Below are 25,983 nucleotides of genomic sequence, written 5' to 3'. Positions count from 1 at the left end.
GACAATATTTTACCGCGAAAGAGAGGCCGTCTTACTACGAATGAAGTTGTTTACCAGCTAAAAAGAGAATAGTTGTAAATTGTTATGCATGTCATAAAACGTGTTGAGTACAAGACTTATCTCAGACAGGTATATGTGATTATGCATTTGAAAGCGCATGTAAATATTTTGCATTTCTTGCAAATTTGAAGTGCAGACAGTGTCGGTGAAGAGATAGCTATGCCCACAGGCACCTGCCGACAGCTATGCCCACAGGCACCTGCATCTGGTAACTTATGTAAATATGCGAAAATAAGAAATAGTCTTAATTACCCTTCTATTTAGACAGATGCAGATTATGCGACTTGAACATAAACCGATGTGACACAAAGATACTGAAATAATTTGGGCACCATAATTACCTTCTGTCTTGGTCTTGCAAGCCGTCACGTTGTTGACTATATCATAATGCCGCTGGACAGGTCAGGTCAGGTAATATAGCTCATAATACTAGTAATTATGTATCTGGCACGGTACCCAATAATATGCGAGGTCACCGAGAAACTGTCACTACTATAAGTAGAGCACACTGTAGGAATAATGGGTTACAATGTCTACAATATGCAGAGCATGTAATAAGCCGTCTGTACGGTCTGGAATCCTGGAAGGAAGAGAGTTGGGGACAAGGAATATTCATTCAAGCAGCACAGGGTCCTTGGCATCTTTCTTCCGGTGGAAGCCCAGATGACGTAATGTAAACAGACCAACGACACTACAATTCTGAAAAGAATGTGACAACCATTTTGTAAATTTATCAATCTGAAGTCAAGTAAAATTTATTTATAAGTCGGTTCATAGTTTAACATGATAACACAACCCTGTTAAAGGGTTTGACAACCGACAACTTATATCAATTACCATTACCTGCATAAGACTAGGGCAGAACTGATCATACCTTTTCAGTAAATAAAATATAAAATATTTCACCTGTGTAACAGGAGAATAAAAATGCACGGCCAGATCGGGGTTCAAACCTGGGACCTTCCGAACTCAAGACTGGTGCTCTACCGATTGAGCTATCTGGTCTCCAATGATCGACCCGGAAAGTCCAGTTCCGCGAACCTGTCTCCTTATAAATAACAAAAGTCTTCGACCCCGAAGACACATGAGACCCTATACCACCTTCTGTGGGTATATTTCGTTGGGCCAAATATACAAATATAACAGGAGAGGAAAATGCGCGGCTAGACCGGGCTTCAAACCTGGGACCTTCGGAACTCTAGATGGGTGCTCTACCAATTGAGCTAATCTGGTCGCCGACGATCGACCCATATGGCCAGTCCTGTTCCGCTACACAGGTGTATGAATGAAAAGACGGTATATCAACATTTAGAGCAGGGTTTTTGGAGACAGCAGAGATAATGAAGGGCAGGGGCATTCACAATTGAAAGTGCATGATAACCCTCCCGGGAGATTTGTCTCTGAGTACATCAACAGAGGGGGGTATATTAAAACACAGAATGACACTATCAGAATATAGAAATAGCTTTTAAATAGACCTGTTGGAGAAAGTGACACAAACTTATGTTTCTTTGACAGATCCTACGTGAGAGGACTGGAACTGTTGTAACCTAGATTTCGGCACCAAGTATCATGATTGATTTATAGTAGAAATGGATCAGACAACTTCTGCAAGGTACGTAACTCAATTAACACCCAATTGTGTAAGTGTAACTGCCAAATGTATGTGGTTAATGATCTCCTTGATATACAATGTTTGTATTGAATCATTGATATATAATCTGAACTGAACTAACAGAAAATGAAGAAGAAAATGTCAAAAATGTTCATATATATATATCTAGATGCAATTATTACAAAATGCCAGTTCTTTGTGCAGGATTAAAGCCAGGGCTGTGGAGGAAGTGTAAAACTTTCAATACATTTAGGTTTTATTTTAAGCCTATTAGACTTAAGACTTTTGATAGTATGATTGTATAAAACCAGGATCATGTTTTGAGTGTCATTTTGATGTGGTTTACAGGGCCTCATCTCGTGCCCATAAAAGGAAATCAAATGGAGAGGAAGAGGAAGAAGTTGGAGGTTTCCGAAAACAAATCCGCAAATGTGAGCGTGCTGGATGTCCGAGTAAAGCCCCGATCTGTTTTGCTGGGGCCTCAGAGAAGTAAGGAAATTAATGCAGCAGGCAATTAATTTTTATGTGTATTTGTATAAACACTGCAAAATAACCCTGTCAATGTTTGGAACGGAATTTACTTCACTGGTGCTCTCTGCACCACTGGAATACTGGTGCTCTCTGCACCACTGGAATACTGGTGCTCTCTGCACCACTGGAATACTGGTGCTCTCTGCACCACTGGAATACTGGTGCTCTCTGCACCACTGGAATACTGGTGCTCTCTGCACCACTGGAATACTGGTGCTCTCTGCACCACTGGAATACTGGTGCTCTCTGCACCACTGGAATACTGGTGCTCTCTGCACCACTGGAATACTGGTGCTCTCTGCACCACTGGAATACTGGTGCTCTCTGCACCACTGGAATACTGGTGCTCTCTGCACCACTGGAATACTGGTGCTCTCTGCACCACTGGAATACTGGTGCTCTCTGCACCACTGGAATACTGGTGCTCTCTGCACCACTGGAATACTGGTGCTCTCTGCACCACTGGAATATATCATAACAAAATGGAAGAATCAGTGTGTGCCACGTTGTGAATGAGACAAAAAGACTAGTTTGATGAGTGATTTCTGAAAAGAAAACCATACTTTGTGACCCTTTCATCAAAAAATAATAGAGATGAAGTAAACACTTCAGCAGGACTTGACCGGGATTCCAACCTAGTAATAATACTGCCTAAACCAAGCAACTAAATTAAATCATAAATTTTCGTTTGACATTGATTTACGTTTATTTCTTTGATAACAAAAATCCACGAAATTATATCAACACGAATATAAATATAGGGGAAAATCAGAAATCAGCGAAATGTAATGTCCTTGAAACAGGCTAGTATATGAAAACCATTGAAATTTTAACCCCACAGAAATAAATGATTCTACAGAATATACAAAAAACTACAGATTCAGTGGGACAAAATACTTAATGAATAAATCAGCTTTCTTCAAGGGAGGGTCAGTGGTATCCTAGGTTGTAATTGTGACTACATAATAATGATGTTACGCGGGGGCCATGACATTGGTAGTTGATGCAGTGTGATCTGATCTTGGTAGGGTTAGAGTGGATGTACCACAGAGTGGTCAATATATATTTCTTAAAGTTCCTGTCTCAGATATTGAGTAGTACTGAACAGTATCAAGTTTCACTCACATGGGGCCTTCTGATTTTAATTGATAGGGATAATTAAATCTTCTAAATTTCTTGATATTTCCTGATTGAAAAGGCAAAGATAGCTTTGTAAAAAAGAAATTGATTGTTTTTTAGGTAATTGTGTGTATACATATGGTGTACAGAAAAAGTACTGAAAAGCTGAGAAAGAACCAGATGGTTATGTGTGTTTTATGTTTGATAGGTGTGCTGGTAATGTCTACACGTCTAGATGGTATCATGTGTGTTTTATGTTTGATAGGTGTGCTGGTAATGGCTACACGTCCAGATGGTATCATGTGTGTTTTATGTTTGATAGGTGTGCTGGTAATGGCTACACGTCCAGATGGTATCATGTGTGTTTTATGTTTGATAGGTGTGCTGGTAATGGCTACACGTCCAGATGGTATCATGTGTGTTTTATGTTTGATAGGTGTGCTGGTAATGGCTACACGTCCAGATGGTATCATGTGTGTTTTATGTTTGATAGGTGTGCTGGTAATGGCTACACGTCCAGATGGTATCATGTGTGTTTTATGTTTGATAGGTGTGCTGGTAATGGCTACACGTCCAGATGGTATCATGTGTGTTTTATGTTTGATAGGTGTGCTGGTAATGGCTACACGTCCAGATGGTATCATGTGTGTTTTATGTTTGATAGGTGTGCTGGTAATGGCTACACCTCCAGATGGTATCATGTATCTGCAGGTGAACACTTCTGTAACGAGTGCTTTGAACATTACTACAGAAGGTTTGTATTTTGCCTTGAAGAATTCTATCAATTCCTAGTACAGCTATTGGTCATCGAGATTGAATTTGTGTGTATTTGTCTGCAGCTTTTTGAAAAACCCTCAATTCTGACTGACTGACTGACTGATGCTTTCTGTAATAACTGAATATTTTTTGTTTTTGTTTTTTTTGTTGAAATACATTGAAAAGATAAAAAAAAGAATGTTATATCTGTAAACACTTCATCCTCTCTGGCTGTTCCTTGTATTTCAATCAAATTTAATGATACATCTTTGGTACTATAAAGAAATGAAAGGTTTTTGTCCTCTTTGGTATTGAGAGGTAGAGCTAAAAATTGGGAAATTTATGTCATACTACTATAATTGAGTATATTTTCCCATGATGACTGAAATGGACCTCTTGTAAGTTGTTGTCTTATGGTTTAAAATGTTGTGTATTTCTTTGTGAACAGTCACAAGAGTGGGTACGAGACGTATGCTACATGGAAGCGGGTGTGGTGTACATATGGCCGCGGAGATTCCAACATCCACATCTTCATGTGTGACCAGATCTTACCCTACTGGGTACAGTGCTCCCTCTGTGCCAAGTGGAGACAACTCTCCAGAGACGCCACATTGCTACCAGATTTTCTTCGTAATTTTGTGTGTGGAATGACAGTCTCTGGTGTAAAGGTAGATCTGACTTGTAGAATTATTTTAAAAGTGTGACAATAATGTCAAACAGAATAAAAAATATTTTTGAATAGAATATAAAATATGTTTGAGTTTCAATGGCGATGGTGCAGTATAGTCATAATTTTTCTGGTTTTTTAATAGATAAGATTTTTTGTATATAAAACAGTTAAACTTTGATGTACATATTGAAATTGATAAAACTTTATTTAGTTATTTTCCTATGGTTATTTTGTAGAAGATGAATCAGGAAGATGCCTGTAGTTATCCTGAGGACCAGGTGAGAGTACATCCTAGTCAGCACTGTTAAGGATGTGTGTTACCACAGTGTTAAAGATGTGTGTTACCACAGTGTTAAGGATGTGTGTTACCACATACAGTGTTAAGGATGTATGTTACCACAGTGTTAAGGATGTGTGTTACCACATTGTTAAGGATGTATGTTACCACAGTGTTAATGATGTGTGTTACCACAGTGTTAAGGATGTATGTTACCACAGTGTTAATGATGTATGTTACCACAGTGTTAAGGATGTATGTTACCACAGTGTTAAGGATGTGTGTTACCACAGTGTTAAGGATGTGTGTTACCATGTTGTGCCATCAAATTCTCTAAAGATACAAAACAAAATATATCTATATCTAATGCGGAGCAGTCAACAGTTCCGGTATAACCATAAACCAAATATCCATTAAAAATTTCGCAATTATACACAACAGTATTATAGTGAGCATGAATACAGGTACATTAGACGAGGGTAATGTGTTTAAATCAAAGGACTATTTTCTGTGAGTTATTATTAATCTCCTGATGTTGATGTTTCAGCGCGTGGACCTGACACGAGACTCGCCCTGGGTGAGCCTGTTGCGTTGTCTGTCCTACATGAAGAGCTCCCCGGCGTGGCCTTTCCTTACCTCCTACATACCCAACGGTGTCGGCATGAGTCCCTTGGACACGGAAGTCTTCCAGGAAACTAAACCACCTGGTAACACCAATATCTTCCATCATTTACACAAAACCAGTGTAAAATATTTGGTTAATTTGCAGCTTCATATACTTAATGTAATGTTACCAGTCACTTGTAAATCAAAGGACATTTTGTTTTGAAAGGTCCTTTTCATAAAAAACTTAATGGGGAAAAAATACATGTAATATATGTTTAAGAAAGTTTTGTATGTTACTCTACCTAAAGTTTTGTATATTTGACAGTAATGTTACCCTACCTGAAGTTTTGTATATTTGACAGTGATGTTACCCTTCATCACGTTCTATATATTTGACAGTGACGTTACCCTACCTGATGTTTTGCATATTTGACAGTAATTTTACCCTACCTGAAGTTTGTACATTTGATAGTGATGTTACCCAACTGATGTTTTGTATATTTGACAGTAATGTTACCCTACCTGAAGTCTTGTTTATTTGACAGTGATGTAACCCAACCTGATGTTGTGTATATTTGACAGTAATGTTCCCCTACCTGAAGTTTTGGTTATTTGACAGTGATGTTTCCCTACCTGAAGTTTTGTATTTTTGACAGTGATGTTACTCTACCTGATGTTTTGTATATTTGACAGGGAGGTTACCCTACCTGATGTTCTGTATATTTGACAGTGATGTTACCCTACCTGAAGTTTTGTATATTTAACAGTGATGTACCCTACCTGAAGTTTTGTATATTTGACAGTGATGTTACCCTACCTGATGTTTTATATATTTGACAGTGATGTTACCCTACCTGATGTTTTGTATATTTGACAGTGATTTTACCTTCTAGAAATTTTGTATATTTGACAGTGATGTAACCCAACCTGATGTTGTGTATATTTGACAGTGATGTTACCCTACCTGAAGTTTGTACATTTGATAGTGATGTTACCCAACTGATGTTTTGTATATTTGACAGTGATGTTACCCTAACTGAAGATGTGTATATTTGACAGTGATGTTACCCTACCTGAAGTTTTGTATATTTGACAGTGATGTTACCCTACCTGAAGTTTTGTATATTTGACAGTGATGTTACCCTACCTGAAGTTTTGTTTATTTGACAGTGATGTTACCCTACCTGAAGTTTTGTATATTTGACAGTGATGTTACCCTACCTGATGTTTTGTATATTTGACAGTGATTTTACCTTCTAGAAGTTTTGTATATTTGACATTGATGTAACCCGACCTGAAGTTTTGTATATTTGACAGTGATGTTACCCTACCTGAAGTTTTGTATATTTGACAGTGATGTTACCCAACTGATATTGTGTATATTTGATAGTGATGTTACCCTACCTGAAGTTGTGTATATTTGACAGTGATGTTACCCTACCTGCAGTTTTGTATATTTGACAGTGATGTTACCCTACCTAAAGATTTGTATATTTGACAGTGATGTAACCCTACCTGAAGTGTTGTATATTTGATAGTTATGTTACCCTACCTGAAGTTTTGTATATTTGACAGTGATGTTCCCCTAACTGAGGTTTTGTATATTTGACAGTGATGTTACCCTACCTGAAGTTTTGTATATTTGACAGTGATGTTACCCTACCTGAATTTTTGTATATTTGACAGTGATGTTACCCTACCTAAAGTTTTGTATATTTGACAGTGATGTAACCCTACCTGAAGTTTTGTATATTTGATAGTTATGTTACCCTACCTGAAGTTTTGTATATTTGACAGTGATGTTACCCTACCTAAAGTTTTGTATATTTGACAGTGATGTAACCCTACCTGAAGTTTTGTATATTTGATAGTTATGTTACCCTACCTGAAGTTTTGTATATTTGACAGTGATGTTACCCTACCTGAATCCGTTCACTGATGCAGACAGTACAACAGAGATGGCTTGCAGAGTGCCTGCTGATACGCTAGAGGAAGCTGAGCTTGACGAGTTCGTGGATTTCTCTCAGACTCCAACCATCTTCCTAGCCATTAGAAACATCTGTGTTACACTATGGAATTTAAATATTAAAGTAAGCAGCTATATATACTTTACATTTTGTTATTAAACAAATTCTTTGTACCATTCAGACTAGGACACCTTGATACCTTGTTACCTAGGATACCTTGTTACCTAGGACACCTTGATACCTTGTTACCTAGGATACCTTGTTACCTAGGACACCTTGACACCTTGTTACCTAGGACACCTTGTTACCTAGGACACCTTGACACCTTGTTACCTAGGACACCTTGTTACCTAGGACACCTTGACACCTTGTTACCTAGGACACCTTGTTACCTAGGACACCTTGACACCTTGTTACCTAGGACACCTTGTTACCTAGGACACCTTGACACCTTGTTACCTAGGACACCTTGTTACCTAGGACACCTTGACACCTTGTTACCTAGGACACCTTGTTATCTAGGATACCTTGATACCTTGTTACCTAGGACACCTTGTTACCTAGGATACCTTGATACCTTGTTACCTAGGACACCTTGACACCTTGTTACCTAGGATACCTTGACACCTTGTTACCTAGGACACCTTGTTACCTAGGATACCTTGATACCTTGTTACCTAGGACACCTTGTTACCTAGGACACCTTGACACCTTGTTACCTAGGATACCTTGTTACCTAGGACACCTTGATACCTTGTTACCTAACGACATGGGAAGACACCATCTCTATGAGCCTTAGATCACCTGGTCAGCCAAACCGCTGAAGTTTTATTTCATCCATCCTTTCTCCATCAAAATTATTCTGGAAATATCAATTACTTTGAAAAAATGATAAGATTTCATTTATTTGGATCAGGTAATGAAAGGTTGTTTAAAGGAGGATGTGATTCACCTAGAGGAATAAGATGAAACCTGGATTTAATCTTTAAAAAATCCAGTTTGAATAAACGGATGGTGTGGCCCCCCCCCCCCCGGGGGGGGGGGGGGGGGGGGGGGGGGCCAAAAAGGGGAAAAANAAAGGGGAAATAGAGGAAAATGTTTCTCCTTCTGTACAAATGAAGAGATTCAAACCAAATATGGTCTGAAGTATGCTAAGGTAATAAGTCGCAATTTGTATAAACTGAGGCTGTGGCCCCCCTTTTTGGCAGAATGGTGCATGTGAGGCCCAATAGGGGAAATAGAGGAACAATTCCAAATCCTTCTCCTTTTGTACCAATGAAGGGATTTTGACCAAACTTGTTCTAGAGTGTCTTTGGGAAAAAGGGATTCAATTTTGTGTAGTTTTCTTCCAGACCAACCCCTGGAGACTACCTTACTGGGACATAACATTGAAACTCTCATCTTCTTGGTGTCTTATCCACAATTATGTACACTGATTATATTTGACTACAGGGTAATTCTCCATTTCATCAGATCAGTTTTGAGCCAAATTTGTACAATGATCCAGTCGTTGTCCTAACCAAGTGCTGTTATTTTAATTCTTTGGGTCAGTGACATATCTATAGGATGGCTTTTTTACAATGATCCTGTCGTTGTCCTAACCAAGTGCTGTTATCTTAATTCTTTGGGTCAGTGACATATCTATAGGATGGCTTTTGTACAATGATCCTGTCGTTGTCCTAACCAAGTGCTGTTATCTTAATTCTTTGGGTCAGTGACATATCTATAGGATGGCTTTTGTACAATGATCCTGTCGTTGTCCTAACCAAGTGCTGTTATCTTAATTCTTTGGGTCAGTGACATATCTATAGGATGGCTTTTGTACAATGATCCTGTCGTTGTCCTAACCAAGTGCTGTTATCTTAATTCTTTGGGTCAGTGACATATCTGTAGGATGGCTTTTGTACAATGATCCTGTCGGTGTCCTAACCAAGTGCTGTTATCTTAATTCTTTGGGTCAGTGACATATCTATAGGATGGCTTTTGTACAATGATCCTGTCGTTGTCCTAACCAAGTGCTGTTATCTTAATTCTTTGGGTCAGTGACATATCTATAGGATGGCTTTTGTACAATGATCCTGTCGTTGTCCTAACCAAGTGCTGTTATCTTAATTCTTTGGGTCAGTGACATATCTATAGGATGGCTTTTGTACAATGATCCTGTCGTTGTCCTAACCAAGTGCTGTTATCTTAATTCTTTGGGTCAGTGACATATCTATAGGATGGCTTTTGTACAATGATCCTGTCGTTGTCCTAACCAAGTGCTGTTATCTTAATTCTTTGGGTCAGTGACATATCTATAGGATGGCTTTTGTACAATGATCCTGTCGTTGTCCTAACCAAGTGCTGTTATCTTAATTCTTTGGGTCAGTGACATATCTATAGGATGGCTTTTGTACAATGATCCTGTCGTTGTCCTAACCAAGTGCTGTTATCTTAATTCTTTGGGTCAGTGACATATCTATAGGATGGCTTTTGTACAATGATCCTGTCGTTGTCCTAACCAAGTGCTGTTATCTTAATTCTTTGGGTCAGTGACATATCTATAGGATGGCTTTTGTACAATGATCCTGTCGTTGTCCTAACCAAGTGCTGTTATCTTAATTCTTTGGGTCAGTGACATATCTATAGGATGGCTTTTGTACAATGATCCTGTCGTTGTCCTAACCAAGTGCTGTTATCTTAATTCTTTGGGTCAGTGACATATCTATAGGATGGCTTTTGTACAATGATCCTGTCGTTGTCCTAACCAAGTGCTGTTATCTTAATTCTTTGGGTCAGTGACATATCTATAGGATGGCTTTTGTACAATGATCCTGTCGTTGTCCTAACCAAGTGCTGTTATCTTAATTCTTTGGGTCAGTGACATATCTATAGGATGGCTTTTGTACAATGATCCTGTCGTTGTCCTAACCAAGTGCTGTTATCTTAATTCTTTGGGTCAGTGACATATCTATAGGATGGCTTTTGTACAATGATCCTGTCGTTGTCCTAACCAAGTGCTGTTATCTTAATTCTTTGGGTCAGTGACATATCTATAGGATGGCTTTTGTACAATGATCCTGTCGTTGTCCTAACCAAGTGCTGTTATCTTAATTCTTTGGGTCAGTGACATATCTATAGGATGGCTTTTGTACAATGATCCTGTCGTTGTCCTAACCAAGTGCTGTTATCTTAATTCTTTGGGTCAGTGACATATCTATAGGATGGCTTTTGTACAATGATCCTGTCGTTGTCCTAACCAAGTGCTGTTATCTTAATTCTTTGGGTCAGTGACATATCTATAGGATGGCTTTTGTACAATGATCCTGTCGTTGTCCTAACCAAGTGCTGTTATCTTAATTCTTTGGGTCAGTGACATATCTATAGGATGGCTTTTGTACAATGATCCTGTCGTTGTCCTAACCAAGTGCTGTTATCTTAATTCTTTGGGTCAGTGACATATCTATAGGATGGCTTTTGTACAATGATCCTGTCGTTGTCCTAACCAAGTGCTGTTATCTTAATTCTTTGGGTCAGTGACATATCTATAGGATGGCTTTTGTACAATGATCCTGTCGTTGTCCTAACCAAGTGCTGTTATCTTAATTCTTTGGGTCAGTGACATATCTATAGGATGGCTTTTGTACAATGATCCTGTCGTTGTCCTAACCAAGTGTTGTTATCTTAATTCTTTGGGTCAGTGACATATTTATAAATGGCTACCATGATGCTTATGTTTATGGAAGCATTTCAGCTTCTTTTTTATTTCAGATAATTAACAAAACAAACAGGTAATTGATACAGCCCTATATGTCTCTGCTTTACACGTGTGTTTGTGTCTGTTTATAACAGGAATGGTTGACGAAGGAGAAAGCGGCACCTTATGTGATATGTCGCGGTGTTAACAGAATCTATTGTGTAGAAAATTTGGACAAAATCTTGTGGTATCTTACCAGAAAAGGACTTATTAACTTTGGTCTAGTCTCCGTTCCAAAGGGATTACAGTTACCAAGTATTCAAAAGCTACCTAAGGTAAGAGCAGATGAATTACAGAGGGAGAAAATAACCTCCCTATGTCCCATTTCCTGATTACCCTCTTTCTCTATCATAGTTAATCAAAAGTTTTCTCTGGAAAAAAATTACAAAACTGCTCCAGTATCTTGAAATTGCAATAAAATAATGAATAGTTTTAAATAAAAGAACAGTTTTGTAACAAATAAAGTATTGCTAAATTGATTGAACTGTGTATGTAGAAAGAAAGGTATGCCCAGCTCAGTTATCTCAAACACTAGCTTTCTCTGATATTACTGACTTCAACATGCTTTGGTTGTATATTTGATTGACTAAGAGCTTTGACAAATTGTCTTATATTTACATTTACAACCTCAGACCTCTAAAACAACCCTGACTTCAGTGATAATGTATACTCGGAAAGCAGCTCAAGTTTGCCATAATGGCGGGTGAATTTATCATTAGAACGAACAACATAATAAACTTAATGAAAAAACTCATTAACGGTGAAATTGACACTGGGTGATTACAGATTTTACCAGCATAGGGCGAAAGTGTGGCTGGTCGAAAGTCTCCCTGTATTTAAACAGTATAACACTGGACTACTGTATTTTACATTGTCTTGCTTTTTAAAACGTTACAGAACTCGTCTGTGATAATTATTGGAGCTGGTGCTGCGGGCTTGTCTGCTGCTCGTCAACTCAGGAACTATGGAGTCCAGGTAAGTGTACCGGTAGTTTGACTGATCATGACCCTGTAAAGTGTGTTGTATGACCTTGTGACCTCTGGATAAAGCGTCACACAATCATTATTGAGACACTTCTATTTGTTTATAAATCTATATGTTTGAGTCCTGTGTATTATCAGGTTTTGCTAACTTCATTAACACCTGTTTGTAACTGTGTTTGTGCACTATCATCAGCCTTGTACTGTTTCCCTGCAGTAATACGAAGCAGTATTTTCAAACTATTTGTAATTACTTCATCATCTAGGACTTAAGTATTTCTTTGTTTGACCTCAGTATTTACTCCCATTACACTGATTACCCAAACATAACTGTGTTCCCTGCCACCGTCTCATCAAACTATAACAAATCTGTACATGATTATTTCGGAAGTCCTTTCATTATGAAATGGTTTGACTGTATTTGTAACAATGGTCCCTGATACCTCAAACTCTTTAATTTTTGATTATGTTGCCAGGTTACTGTATTGGAGGCCCGTGACCGCCTAGGGGGCCGTGTATGTGACGACCACACATTAGGAAGCTGTGTGGGCCGAGGGGCACAGGTGGTGGCAGGTTGTGTGTGTAATCCTATTACAGTCATGTGTCATCAGGTAGGTCAAAGGTTATAAGGTAGGTCAAAGGTTATGAGTAGGGTCAAGGGTTATGAGGTCGGTAAAGGGTTATGATGTAGGTCAAAGGTAATGAGATAGGTCAAGGGTTATGAGGTCGGTCAAAGGTTATGAGGTAGGTCAAGGGTTATGATGTAGGTCAAAGGTTATGAGTAGGGTTAATGGTTATGAGGTCGATAAAGGGTTATGATGTAGGTCAAAGGTAGTGAGATAGGTCAAGGGTTATGAGGTCGGTAAAGGGTTATGCATCCTCGAAATTCCAATCACCTTTGTTCTCTGCACCCCTGCATTATGTCATGGGCATGAGGCTAGTTATTATATAGGTTTCAGGTAAAAATAAAACACTGACCAATCGCTTTAAGTTGATAACTCCTTTGAGGATGTAGTGGAACTGGACTGGGTCAATAGTCAGCAACCAAGTAGCTTAATAGGTGGAGGAAACATCTAGAGTCTGAGGGTTCCAGGTTCAGACCCTGGTCTGGCTGTTGCATTTCTCTTCTCCTGCTACAAAGATAATACAGGAGTGACACCTATCTTTTGATGTGAATCAAACTAGACTAAGTGTACTTTACTCTACACAAGGTGGTGCGTACAGGACCTTTGATTTTTTTCTTGATGTATTCCTAGGTGGAGAACAATGAGTGAGTGTAACCCCTAGAATTACCAGGATGAGAGTTATGAGATAGGTCTACCATCTTTTGGTAACAAGCAATGAAGGCACTATCTAATCATGTTTGGGACTCAAAGTGAATATTTTAATGGTGGGTAAATACAAACTTCTGACGAAAGAAGCATACGTTTTGTTTTCTTACTGTACGTTATCGGTCTTTTGACACCTATTATCATCATTTATTGTTGTTTAACTTCTAATCTGAAACCCAATTCTACTGACCCATTTTTGGGGAATATCAAAGTTTTACTTTAAACACAAACAATGTACATAAACATATTTCAAAACTGATGGATCTTATTGACGATTTGGGGGAAACATATTGGGATCAGTGCATAGTTCTGCATAAGCATGCTACCAGGATTAGTCAAAGTATCTGTTCCCGTCCCTCCCAAGTATCTGTTCCTGTCCCTCCCAGGTATATGTTCCTGTCCCTCCAAGGAACCTGTTCCTATCCCTCCCAGGTATCTGTTCCTGTTCCTCCCAGGTTTATTTTCCCGTCCCTCCCAGGTATCTGTTCCCGTCCCTCCCAGGTATATGTTCCCGTCCCTCCCAGGTATATGTTCCTGTCCCCCCCAGGTATATGTTCCCGTCCCTCCCAGGTATCTGTTCCCGTCCCTCCCAGGTATATGTTCCCATCCCTCCCAGGTATATGTTCCTGTCCCTCCCAGGTATATGTTCCCGTCCCTCCCAGGTATCTGTTCCCGTCCCTCCCAGGTATCTGTTCCCGTCCCTCCCAGGTATATGTTCCTGTCCCTCCCAGGTATATGTTCCCGTCCCTCCCAGTTATCTGTTCCCGTCCCTCCCAGGTATCTGTTCCTGTCCCTCCCAGGTATATGTTCCCGTCCCTCCCAGGTATCTGTTCCCGTCCCTCCCAGGTATCTGTTCCCGTCCCTCCCAGGTATATGTTCCTGTCCCTCCCAGGTATATGTTCCTGTCCCTCCCAGGTATCTGTTCCTGTCCCTCCCAGGTATCTGTTCCCGTCCCTCCCAGGTATCTGTTCCCGTCCCTCCCAGGTATCTGTTCCCGTCCCTCCCAGGTATCTGTTCCCGTCCCTCCCAGGTATATGTTCCTGTCCCTCCCAGGTATATGTTCCTGTCCCTCCCAGGTATCTGTTCCTGTCTCTCCCAGGTATCTGTTCCCGTCCCTCCCAGGTATCTGTTCCTGTCCCTCCCAGGTATATGTTCCTGTCCCTCCCAGGTATATGTTCCTGTCCCTCCCAGGTATCTGTTCCTGTCCCTCCCAGGTATCTGTTCCCGTCCCTCCCAGGTATATGTTCCCGTCCCTCCCAGGTATCTGTTCCCGTCCCTCCCAGGTATCTGTTCCCGTCCCTCCCAGGTATCTGTTCCCGTCCCTCCCAGGTATCTGTTCCCGTCCCTCCCAGGTATCTGTTCCCGTCCCTCCCAGGTATCTGTTCCCGTCCCTCCCAGGTATCTGTTCCCGTCCCTCCCAGGTATCTGTTCCCGTCCCTCCCAGGTATCTGTTCCCGTCCCTCCCAGGTATCTGTTCCCGTCCCTCCCAGGTATCTGTTCCCGTCCCTCCCAGGTATCTGTTCCCGTCCCTCCCAGGTATCTGTTCCCGTCCCTCCCAGGTATCTGTTCCCGTCCCTCCCAGGTATCTGTTCCCGTCCCTCCCAGGTATCTGTTCCCGTCCCTCCCAGGTATCTGTTCCCGTCCCTCCCAGGTATCTGTTCCCGTCCCTCCCAGGTATCTGTTCCCGTCCCTCCCAGGTATCTGTTCCCGTCCCTCCCAGGTATCTGTTCCCGTCCCTCCCAGGTATCTGTTCCCGTCCCTCCCAGGTATCTGTTCCCGTCCCTCCCAGGTATCTGTTCCCGTCCCTCCCAGGTATCTGTTCCCGTCCCTCCCAGGTATCTGTTCCCGTCCCTCCCAGGTATCTGTTCCCGTCCCTCCCAGGTATCTGTTCCCGTCCCTCCCAGGTATATGTTCCTGTCCCTCCCAGGTATATGTTCCTGTCCCTCCCAGGTATCTGTTCCCGTCCCTCCCAGGTATCTGTTCCCGTCCCTCCCAGGTATCTGTTCCCGTCCCTCCCAGGTATCTGTTCCCGTCCCTCCCAGGTATCTGTTCCCGTCCCTCCCAGGTATCTGTTCCCGTCCCTCCCAGGTATCTGTTCCCGTCCCTCCCAGGTATCTGTTCCCGTCCCTCCCAGGTATCTGTTCCCGTCCCTCCCAGGTATCTGTTCCCGTCCCTCCCAGGTATCTGTTCCCGTCCCTCCCAGGTATCTGTTCCCGTCCCTCCCAGGTATCTGTTCCCGTCCCTCCCAGGTATCTGTTCCCGTCCCTCCCAGGTATCTGTTCCCGTCCCTCCCAGGTATCTGTTCCCGTCCCTCCCAGGTATCTGTTCCCGTCCCTCCCAGGTATCTGTTCCCGTCCCTCCCAGGTATCTGTTCCCGTCCCTCCCAGGTATCTGTTCCCGTCCCTCCCAGGTATCTGTTCCCGTCCCTCCCAGGTATCTGTTCCCGTCCCTCCCAGGTATCTGTTCCCGTCCCTCCCAGGTATCTGTTCCCGTCCCTCCCAGGTATCTGTTCCCGTCCCTCCCAGGTATCTGTTCCCGTCCCTCCCAGGTATCTGTTCCCGTCCCTCCCAGGTATCTGTTCCCGTCCCTCCCAGGTATCTGTTCCCGTCCCTCCCAGGTATCTGTTCCCGTCCCTCCCAGGTATCTGTTCCCGTCCCTCCCAGGTATCTGTTCCCGTCCCTCCCAGGTATCTGTTCCCGTCCCTCCCAGGTATCTGTTCCCGTCCCTCCCAGGTATCTGTTCCCGTCCCTCCCAGGTATCTGTTCCCGTCCCTCCCAGGTATCTGTTCCCGTCCCTCCCAGGTATCTGTTCCCGTCCCTCCCAGGTATCTGTTCCCGTCCCTCCCAGGTATCTGTTCCCGTCCCTCCCAGGTATCTGTTCCCGTCCCTCCCAGGTATCTGTTCCCGTCCCTCCCAGGTATCTGTTCCCGTCCCTCCCAGGTATCTGTTCCCGTCCCTCCCAGGTATCTGTTCCCGTCCCTCCCAGGTATCTGTTCCCGTCCCTCCCAGGTATCTGTTCCCGTCCCTCCCAGGTATCTGTTCCCGTCCCTCCCAGGTATCTGTTCCCGTCCCTCCCAGGTATCTGTTCCCGTCCCTCCCAGGTATCTGTTCCCGTCCCTCCCAGGTATCTGTTCCCGTCCCTCCCAGGTATCTGTTCCCGTCCCTCCCAGGTATCTGTTCCCGTCCCTCCCAGGTATCTGTTCCCGTCCCTCCCAGGTATCTGTTCCCGTCCCTCCCAGGTATCTGTTCCCGTCCCTCCCAGGTATCTGTTCCCGTCCCTCCCAGGTATCTGTTCCCGTCCCTCCCAGGTATCTGTTCCCGTCCCTCCCAGGTATCTGTTCCCGTCCCTCCCAGGTATCTGTTCCCGTCCCTCCCAGGTATCTGTTCCCGTCCCTCCCAGGTATCTGTTCCCGTCCCTCCCAGGTATCTGTTCCCGTCCCTCCCAGGTATCTGTTCCCGTCCCTCCCAGGTATCTGTTCCCGTCCCTCCCAGGTATCTGTTCCCGTCCCTCCCAGGTATCTGTTCCCGTCCCTCCCAGGTATCTGTTCCCGTCCCTCCCAGGTATCTGTTCCCGTCCCTCCCAGGTATCTGTTCCCGTCCCTCCCAGGTATCTGTTCCCGTCCCTCCCAGGTATCTGTTCCCGTCCCTCCCAGGTATCTGTTCCCGTCCCTCCCAGGTATCTGTTCCCGTCCCTCCCAGGTATCTGTTCCCGTCCCTCCCAGGTATCTGTTCCCGTCCCTCCCAGGTATCTGTTCCCGTCCCTCCCAGGTATCTGTTCCCGTCCCTCCCAGGTATCTGTTCCCGTCCCTCCCAGGTATCTGTTCCCGTCCCTCCCAGGTATCTGTTCCCGTCCCTCCCAGGTATCTGTTCCCGTCCCTCCCAGGTATCTGTTCCCGTCCCTCCCAGGTATCTGTTCCCGTCCCTCCCAGGTATATGTTCCCGTCCCTCCCAGGTATCTGTTCCCGTTCCCCCCAGGTATATGTTCCTGTCCCTCCCAGGCATCTGTTACCGTTCCTCCCAGGTATCTGTTCCCATCCCTCCCAGGTATATGCTCCCATCCCTCTCAGATCAATGGAAACAATTGAGATTTCAAACACATCACTATATTTACATACAAAGGATATGATCAGCTACGAAGCAGAGGAGAAGTGAGACCAAGTCCAAATGTAATACTACTTTAGTGAGAAGACTTTGTCCGGTTGCTTAATTTTCCAGGTGATTGATATAGATTGCATGCAATGCTTAGCCTTGTTTTTGATTGGTACCATAATTATGTAATACCTGATATTTGCAGGCTGGCTTAGGTATGAAGGAGATCGGGGAGGGTTGTGACATCATCAGTGAGACCGGACAGACAATCCCTAATGAGATTGACCGACGAATGGACTTTCACTTCAATGCTCTGCTGGACATCATTGCAGAATGGCGGAGAAACAAGGAAGCTGATCAAGATGTCAATCTGTTAGGTAATCTACGTAAAGTCGGGTATTATGGGTAATCTACGTAAAGTCGGGTATTATGGGTAATCTATGTAAAGTCAGGTTTTATCGATAGTCTATGTAAAGTCGGGTATTATGGGTAATCTACGTAAAGTCGGGTATTATGGGTAATCTATGTAAAGTCGGGTATTATGGATAGTCTACATAAAGTTAGGTATTATGGATAATCTATGTTAAGTTAGGTGTTATGGATAATCTATGTAAAGTTAAGTATTATGGGTAATCTATGTAAAGTTAGGTATTATGGGTAATCTATGTAAAGTTAGGTATTATGGATAATCTATGTAAAGTTAAGTATTATGGGTAATCTATGTAAAGTTAAGTATTATGGGTAATCTATGTAAAGTTAGGTATTATGGGTAATCTATGTAAAGTTAGGTATTATGGATAATCTATGTAAAGTTAAGTATTATGGGTAATCTATGTAAAGTTAAGTATTATGGGTAATCTATGTAAAGTCGGGTATTATGGGTAATCTATGTAAAGTCGGGTATTATGGATAATCTACATAAAGTTAGGTATTATGGATAATCTATGTAAAATCAGGTATTATGGGTAATCAGTGTAAAGTCAGGTATTATGGGTAATCTACGTAAAGTCGAGTATTATGGGTAATCTACCTAAAGTCAAGTATTATGGGTAATCTGCGTAAAGTCAGGTTTTATGGGTAATCTATGTAAAGTCGGGTATTATGGGTAATCTACGTGAAGTCGGGTATTATGGGTAATCTATGTAAAGTCGGGTATTATGGATAGTCTACATAAAGTTAGGTATTATGGATAATCAATGTAAAGTTAGGTGTTATGGATAATCTATGTAAAGTTAAGTATTATGGGTAATCTATGTAAAGTTAGGTATTATGGGTAATCTATGTAAAGTTAGGTATTATGGGTAATCTACATAAAGTTAGGTATTATGGATAATCTATGTAAAGTTAAGTATTATGGGTAATCTATGTAAAGTTAGGTATTATGGGTAATCTATGTAAAGTTAGGTATTATGGGTAATCTACATAAAGTTAGGTATTATGGATAATCTATGTAAAGTTAAGTATTATGGGTAATCTATGTAAAGTCGGGTATTATGGGTAATCTATGTAAAGTCGGGTATTATGGATAATCTACATAAAGTTTTTGTATTATGGATAATCTATGTAAAATCAGGTATTATGGGTAATCTATGTAAAGTCAGGTATTATGGGTAATCTACGTAAAGTCGAGTATTATGGGTAATCTACCTAAAGTCAAGTAATATGGGTAATCTACGTAAAGTCAGGTTTTATGGGTAATCTATGTAAAGTCAGGTATTATGGGTAATCTATGTAAAGTAAAATATTATGGGTAATCTACGTAAAGTCAAGTTTTATGGGTAATCTACCTAAAGTCAGGTATTATGGGTAATCTACCTAAAGTCAGGTATTTTGGTTTATCTACCTAAAGTCAGGTATTATGGGTAATCTACATAAAGTCAGGTATTATGAGTAATCTACTTTAAGTCAGGTATTATGGGTTATCTACATAAAGTCAGATATTATGGGTAATCTATGTAAAGTCAGATATTATAGGTAATCTACGTAAAGTCAGGTATTATGGGTAATCTACCTCAAGTCAGGTAGTATGGGTAAACTATGTGAAGTCAGGTATTTTGGTAATCTACCTTAAGTCAGATTTTATAGGTAATCTGCGTAAAGTCAGGTATTATGGGTAATCTACCTAAAGTCAGGTATTATGGGTAATCTACATAAAGTCAGGTATTGTGGGTGATCTACGTAAAGTCAGGTATAACGAGAATGGGGATTTTTTTGGGGCCAAAATTTTGCCACTTTCTCTTTGATTCAGATAAATTACACATTCTAAAGTGAAATAATCCTCCATAGATAAGGATGTCTTACACTTTAAATGATACTTTGAAATAAAAAAATCAGTTTTCTGTACAAGGCGGAAAATTCCCCAAAAAATAAACGTACATCGTATTTACTAGAAGTACCACTGGCAGCTGTCCGAGGAAAAGTGCTTGTGGAACATGATTTACCATGCACAACAGTAGGTTATGAGAAGTTTGATTGACTGGAAATGTTTCTCCAAGTTAATCCTATCCTACATGTTTTTACAGACAAAGTGAAGGAAATGCACCAGCAGTTTAAAGAGGAATCCCAGCTAACTTTCACAGAGGTAAAGCAGAACATTTCTACTAACGAACTAACATAACTCTAATAACCCAGATAAAGTATAAAGTGGTCTGGAGTAGGTACGACAGTGTCCACACCTCTAATAACCCTGATAGAGCATATAATGGTCTGGAGTGGGTACTACAGTGTCAGCACCTCTAATAACCCTGATAGAGTATATAATGGTCTGGAGTGGGTACTACAGGGTCAGCACCTCTAATGACTCTGATAGAGTATAAAGTGGTCTGGAGTGGGTACTACAGTGTCAGCACCTCTAATAACCCTGATAAAGTATAAAGTGGTCTGGAGTAGGTACTACAGTGTCCGCACCTCTAATAACCCTGATAGAGTATAAAATGGTCTGGAGTGGTTACTACAGTGTCAGCACCTCTAATAACCCTGATAGAGTATCTACAGTGTCAGCACCTCTAATAACCCTGATAAAGTATAAAGTGGGCTGGAGTAGGTACTACAGTGTCCGCACCTCTAATAACCCTGATAGATTATAAAATGGTCTGGAGTGGGTACTTCAGTGTTCGCACCTCTAATAACCCTGATAGATTATAAAATGGTCTGGAGTGGGTACTACAGGGTCAGCACCTCTAATGACTCTGATAGAGTATAAAGTGGCCGGAGTGGATACGACAGTGTCCGCACCTCTGATAACCCTAATGGAGTATAAAATGGTCTGGAGTGGGTACGACAGTGTCCGCACCTCTAATAACCCTGATAGAGTATAAAATGGTCTGGAGTGGGTACTACAGTGTCCGCACCTCTAATAACCCTGATAGAGTATAAAGTGGTCTGGAGTGGGTACTACAGTGTCCGCACCTCTAATAACCCTGATAGAGTATAAAGTGGTCTGGAGTGGGTACTACAGTGTCCGCACCTCTAATAACCCTGATAGAGTATAAAGTGGTCTGGAGTGGGTACTACAGTGTCCGCACCTCTAATAACCCTGATAGAGTATAAAGTGGTCTGGAGTGGGTACTACAGTGTCCGCACCTCTAATAACCCTGATAGAGTATAAAATGGTCTGGAGTGGGTACTACAGTGTCCGCACCTCTAATAACCCTGATAGAGTATAAAGTGGTCTGGAGTGGGTACTACAGTGTCCACACCTCTAATAACCCTGATAGAGTATATAATGGTCTGGAGTGGGTACTACAGTGTCCACACCTCTAATAACCCTGATAGAGTATAAAGTGGTCTGGAGTGGGTACTACAGTGTCCACACCTCTAATAACCCTGATAGAGTATAAAATGGTCTGGAGTGGGTACTACAGTGTCCACACCTCTAATAACCCTGATAGAGTATATAATGGTCTGGAGTGGGTACTACAGTGTCCGCACCTCTAATAACCCTGATAGAGTATAAAATGGTCTGGAGTGGGTACTACAGTGTCCGCACCTCTAATAACCCTGATAGAGTATAAAATGGTCAGGAGTAGGTACTTCAGTGTCCGCACCTCTAATAACCCTGATAGAGTATAAAATGGTCTGGAGTGGGTACTACAGTGTCCGCACCTCTAATAACCCTGATAGAGTATAAAATGGTCTGGAGTGGGTACTACAGTGTCCGCACCTCTAATAACCCTGATAGAGTATAAAATGGTCTGGAGTGGGTACTACAGTGTCCGCACCTCTAATAACCCTGATAGAGTATAAAATGGTCTGGAGTGGGTACTACAGTGTCCGCACCTCTAATAACCCTGATAGAGTATAAAATGGTCTGGAGTGGGTACTACAGTGTCCGCACCTCTAATAACCCTGATAGAGTATAAAATGGTCTGGAGTGGGTACTACAGTGTCCACACCTCTAATAACCCTGATAGAGTATAAAATGGTCTGGAGTGGGTACTACAGTGTCCACATCTCTAATAACCCTGATAGAGTATATAATGGTCTGGAGTGGGTACTACAATGTCCAGTATAAAGTGGTCTGGAGTGGGTACTTAAGTGTCCACACCTCTAATGACCCTGATAGAGTATAAAATGGGCTGGAGTGGGTACTACAGTGTCCGCACCTCTATTAACCCTGATAGAGTATAAAGTGGTCTGGAGTGGGTAATAAAGTGTCCACACCTCTAATGACCCTGATAGTGGATAAAATGGTCTGGAGTGGGTACTACAGTGTCCGCACCTCTAACAACCCTGATAGAGTATAAAATGGTCTGGGGTGGGTACTACAGTGTCCGCACCTCTAATAACCCTGATAGAGTATAAAGTGGTCTGGAGTGGGTACTAAAGTGTCCACACCTCTAATGACCCTGATAGAGTATAAAATGGTCTGGAGTGGGTACTACAGTGTCCGCACCTCTAATAACCCTGATAGAGTATATAATGGTCTGGAGTGGGTACGACAGTGTCAGCACCTCTAATAACCCTGATAGAGTATAAAATAGTCTGGAGTGGGTACTTCAGTGTCCGCATCTCTAATAACCCTGATAGAGTATATAATGGTCTGGAGTGGGTACGACAGAGTCAGCACCTCTAATAACCCTGATAGAGTATCAAATAGTCTGGAGTGGGTACTTCAGTGTCCGCAACTCTAATAACCCTGATAGAGTATATAATGGTCTGGAGTGAGTATATAATGGTCTGGAGTGGGTACTACAGAGTCCGCACCTCTAATGACCCTGATAGAGTATATAATGGGATGGAGTGGGTACTACAGTGTCCACATCTCTAATAACCCAGATAGAGTATAAAGTGGTCTGGAGTGGGTACGACAGTGTCTGCCCCTCTAATAACCCTGATAGATTATAAAATGGTCTGGAGTGGGTACGACAGTGTCAACACCTCTAATAACCCTGATAGAGTATAAAATAGTCATGGTCTGGAGTGGGTACTACAGTGTCCACACCTCTAATAAACCATATAGAGTATATAATGGTCTGGAGTGGGTACTACAGAGTCCGCACCTCTAATGACCCTGATAGAGTATATAATGGGATGGAGTGGGTACTACAGTGTCCACATCTCTAATAACCCAGATAGAGTATAAAGTGGTCTGGAGTGGGTACGACAGTGTCGGCACCTCTAATAACCCTGATAGATTATAAAATGGTCTGGAGTGGGTACTACAGTGTCCGCACCTCTAATAACCCTGATAGAGTATAAATTGGTCTGGAGTGGGTACTACAGTGTCCACACCTCTAATGACCCTGATAGAGTATAAAGTGGTCTGGAGTGGGTACGACAGTGTCTGCACCTCTAATAACCCTGATAGATTATAAAATGGTCTGGAGTGGGTACTACAGTGTCCGCATCTCTAATAACCCTGATAGAGTATAAAGTGGTCTGGAGTGGGTACTAGAGTGTCCACACCTCTAATAACCCTGATAGAGTATAAAGTGGTCTGGAGTGAGTACTACAGTGTCCACAGCTCTAATAACCCTGATAGAGTATATAATGGTCTGGAGTGGGTACTACAGTGTCCGCACCTCTAATGACCCTGATAGAGTATATAATGGTCTGGAGTGGGTACTACAGTGTCCGCACCTCTAATAACCCTGATATAGTATAAAGTGGTCAGGAGTAGGTACGACAGTGTCCACACCTCTAATAACCCTGATAGAGTATAAAGTGGTCAGGAGTAGGTACGACAGTGTCCACACCTCTAATAACCCTGATAGAGTGTATAATGGTCTGGAGTGGTTACTTCAGTGTCCGCACCTCTAATAACCCAGATAGATTATATAATGGTCTGGAGGGGGTACTACAGTGTCCACACCTCTAATAACCCTGATAGAGTGTATAATGGTCTGGAGTGGTTACTTCAGTGTCCGCACCTCTAATAACCCAGATAGATTATATAATGGTCTGGAGTGGGTACTACAGTGTCAGCACCTCTAATAACCCTGATAGAGTATTTAATGGTCTGGAGTGGGTACGACAGTGTCCGCACCTCTAATGACCCTGATAGAGTATATAATGGTCTGGAGTGGGTACTACAGTGTCAGCACCTCTAATAACCCTGATAGAGTATTTAATGGTCTGGAGTGGGTACGACAGTGTCCGCACCTCTAATGACCCTGATAGAGTATAAAGTGGTCTGGAGTGAGTACGACAGTGTCTGCACCTCTAATAACCCTGATAGATTATAAAATGGTCTGGAGTGGGTACTACAGTGTCCTCATCTCTAATAACCCTGATAGAGTATAAAGTGGTCTGGAGTGGGTACGACAGTGTCAGCACCTCTAATAGCCCTGATAGATTATAAAATGGTCTGGAGTGGGTACTACAGTGTCCACACCTCTAATGACCCTGATAGAGTATAAAATGGTCAGGAGTGGGTACGACAGTGTCCACACCTCTAATAACCCTGATAGAGTGTATAATGGTCTGGAGTGGTTACTTCAGTGTCCGCACCTCTAATAACCCAGATAGATTATATAATGGTCTGGAGTGGGTACTACAGTGTCCACACCTCTAATAACCCTGATAGATCATAAAATGGTCAGGAGTGGGTACTACAGTGTCCACGCCTCTAATGACCCTGATAGAGTATAAAATGGTCAGGAGTGGGTACTACAGTGTCCGCACCTCTAATAACCCTGATAGAGTATATAATGGTCTGGAGTGGGTACGACAGTGTCCGCACCTCTAATAACCCTGATATGGTCTTAAGTGTGTACGACAGTGTCCCTGCTGTAACATTCAAGTAAGTTGGATCCATAAAATATAATGTTATTGGACAACATTGCTAAACAGAACACTAACATGCCTTCAGCACAAATGTGGTGGTATTTCTGATCAGCCAGATGTCAGGATAATGGGGTGGGATTTCTCTTTAATTTTTGTGTCCCGATGCGGATTTCTTAATGTGGTTGAATTTATAAGTAACCCAGTATTACTTATGTTACATAAGTCATATAAAGTCCAGGAAATTCTTAAATGAAATTGTTCTTGAAGCACCTTGTTTATTTTTTTTCCCATGGATATTTCATGATTGATATATCCTGATAAAATATTGATATGTTGAGGAACATGGAAAAAAATATGGCAGTGAAAGTAAAATAAAAGTTATTTATGTCGGGAGATGAAATATCAGGTGACACAGTCGCCTGGTGTTGTTGTCCTCTCAGTAGGTGGGTGTTGACTTGAAGGATGTTGTTTCAGTAAGTGTGTGTTGAAGTGAAGGATGTTGTTTCAGTTGGTGGGGGTTGACTTGAAGGATGTTGATTCAGTAGGAGGGTGTTGGCTTGAAGGGTGTTGTTTCAGTAGGGGGGTGTTGACTTGAAGGATGTTATTTCAGTAGGTGGGTGTTGACTTGAAGGATGTTGTTTCAGTAGGTGGGTGTTGACTTGAAGGATGTTTTTTCAGTAGGTGGGTGTAGACTTGAAGGATGTTTGTGTAAACTACTTTCAGGAGGAAGAAAACTTGCTGAACTTCCACATAGGAAACCTTGAGTATGCGTGTGGATCAAGTTTACAGCATGTGTCCGCCCTCAGCTGGGACCAAAACGAGGAGTATCCACAGTTTTCTGGACCCAACCTTCTACTCACCCAGGGATACTCCGCTCTCCTACACAAACTGGCTGATGGCACAGAGATTGTCTATGATACAGTGGTAAGTATAGGTCCTAACCTGTGTGTCTATGATACAGTGGTAAGTATAGGTCCTAACCTGTGTGTCTATGATACAGTGGTAAGTATAGTTCCT

General features: G+C 42.1%; 1 protein-coding gene across 4 annotated transcripts in view; it reads left to right on the top strand.

Annotated features, from left to right (window-relative positions):
- LOC110466160 (lysine-specific histone demethylase 1B-like) overlaps positions 1-25,983 on the top strand; it is a 38,741-nt gene continuing 12,758 nt past the window's right edge. Inside the window, exons 1-14 of one of the 4 annotated variants that reach the window (XM_021522511.1) lie at positions 1-129; positions 1,579-1,675; positions 2,024-2,164; positions 3,990-4,079; positions 4,530-4,749; positions 4,988-5,029; positions 5,576-5,735; positions 7,579-7,724; positions 11,436-11,615; positions 12,238-12,315; positions 12,797-12,931; positions 17,945-18,116; positions 20,262-20,320; positions 25,690-25,890. In XM_021522511.1, the coding sequence (XP_021378186.1) occupies positions 1,653-1,675; positions 2,024-2,164; positions 3,990-4,079; positions 4,530-4,749; positions 4,988-5,029; positions 5,576-5,735; positions 7,579-7,724; positions 11,436-11,615; positions 12,238-12,315; positions 12,797-12,931; positions 17,945-18,116; positions 20,262-20,320; positions 25,690-25,890 (1,647 nt within the window). In that variant the 5' untranslated portion in view covers positions 1-129; positions 1,579-1,652. The other 3 variants (XM_021522507.1, XM_021522509.1, XM_021522510.1) reach the window with 3 other exon arrangements.

Source organism: Mizuhopecten yessoensis, unplaced genomic scaffold (genome assembly GCF_002113885.1).
Source record: "Mizuhopecten yessoensis strain PY_sf001 unplaced genomic scaffold, ASM211388v2 scaffold11121, whole genome shotgun sequence".
Taxonomy (NCBI): Eukaryota; Metazoa; Mollusca; class Bivalvia; order Pectinida; family Pectinidae; genus Mizuhopecten; species Mizuhopecten yessoensis.
The sequence above is the reverse complement of the archived record's forward strand: the minus strand, read 5'-3'. Positions and strand labels throughout refer to the sequence as shown.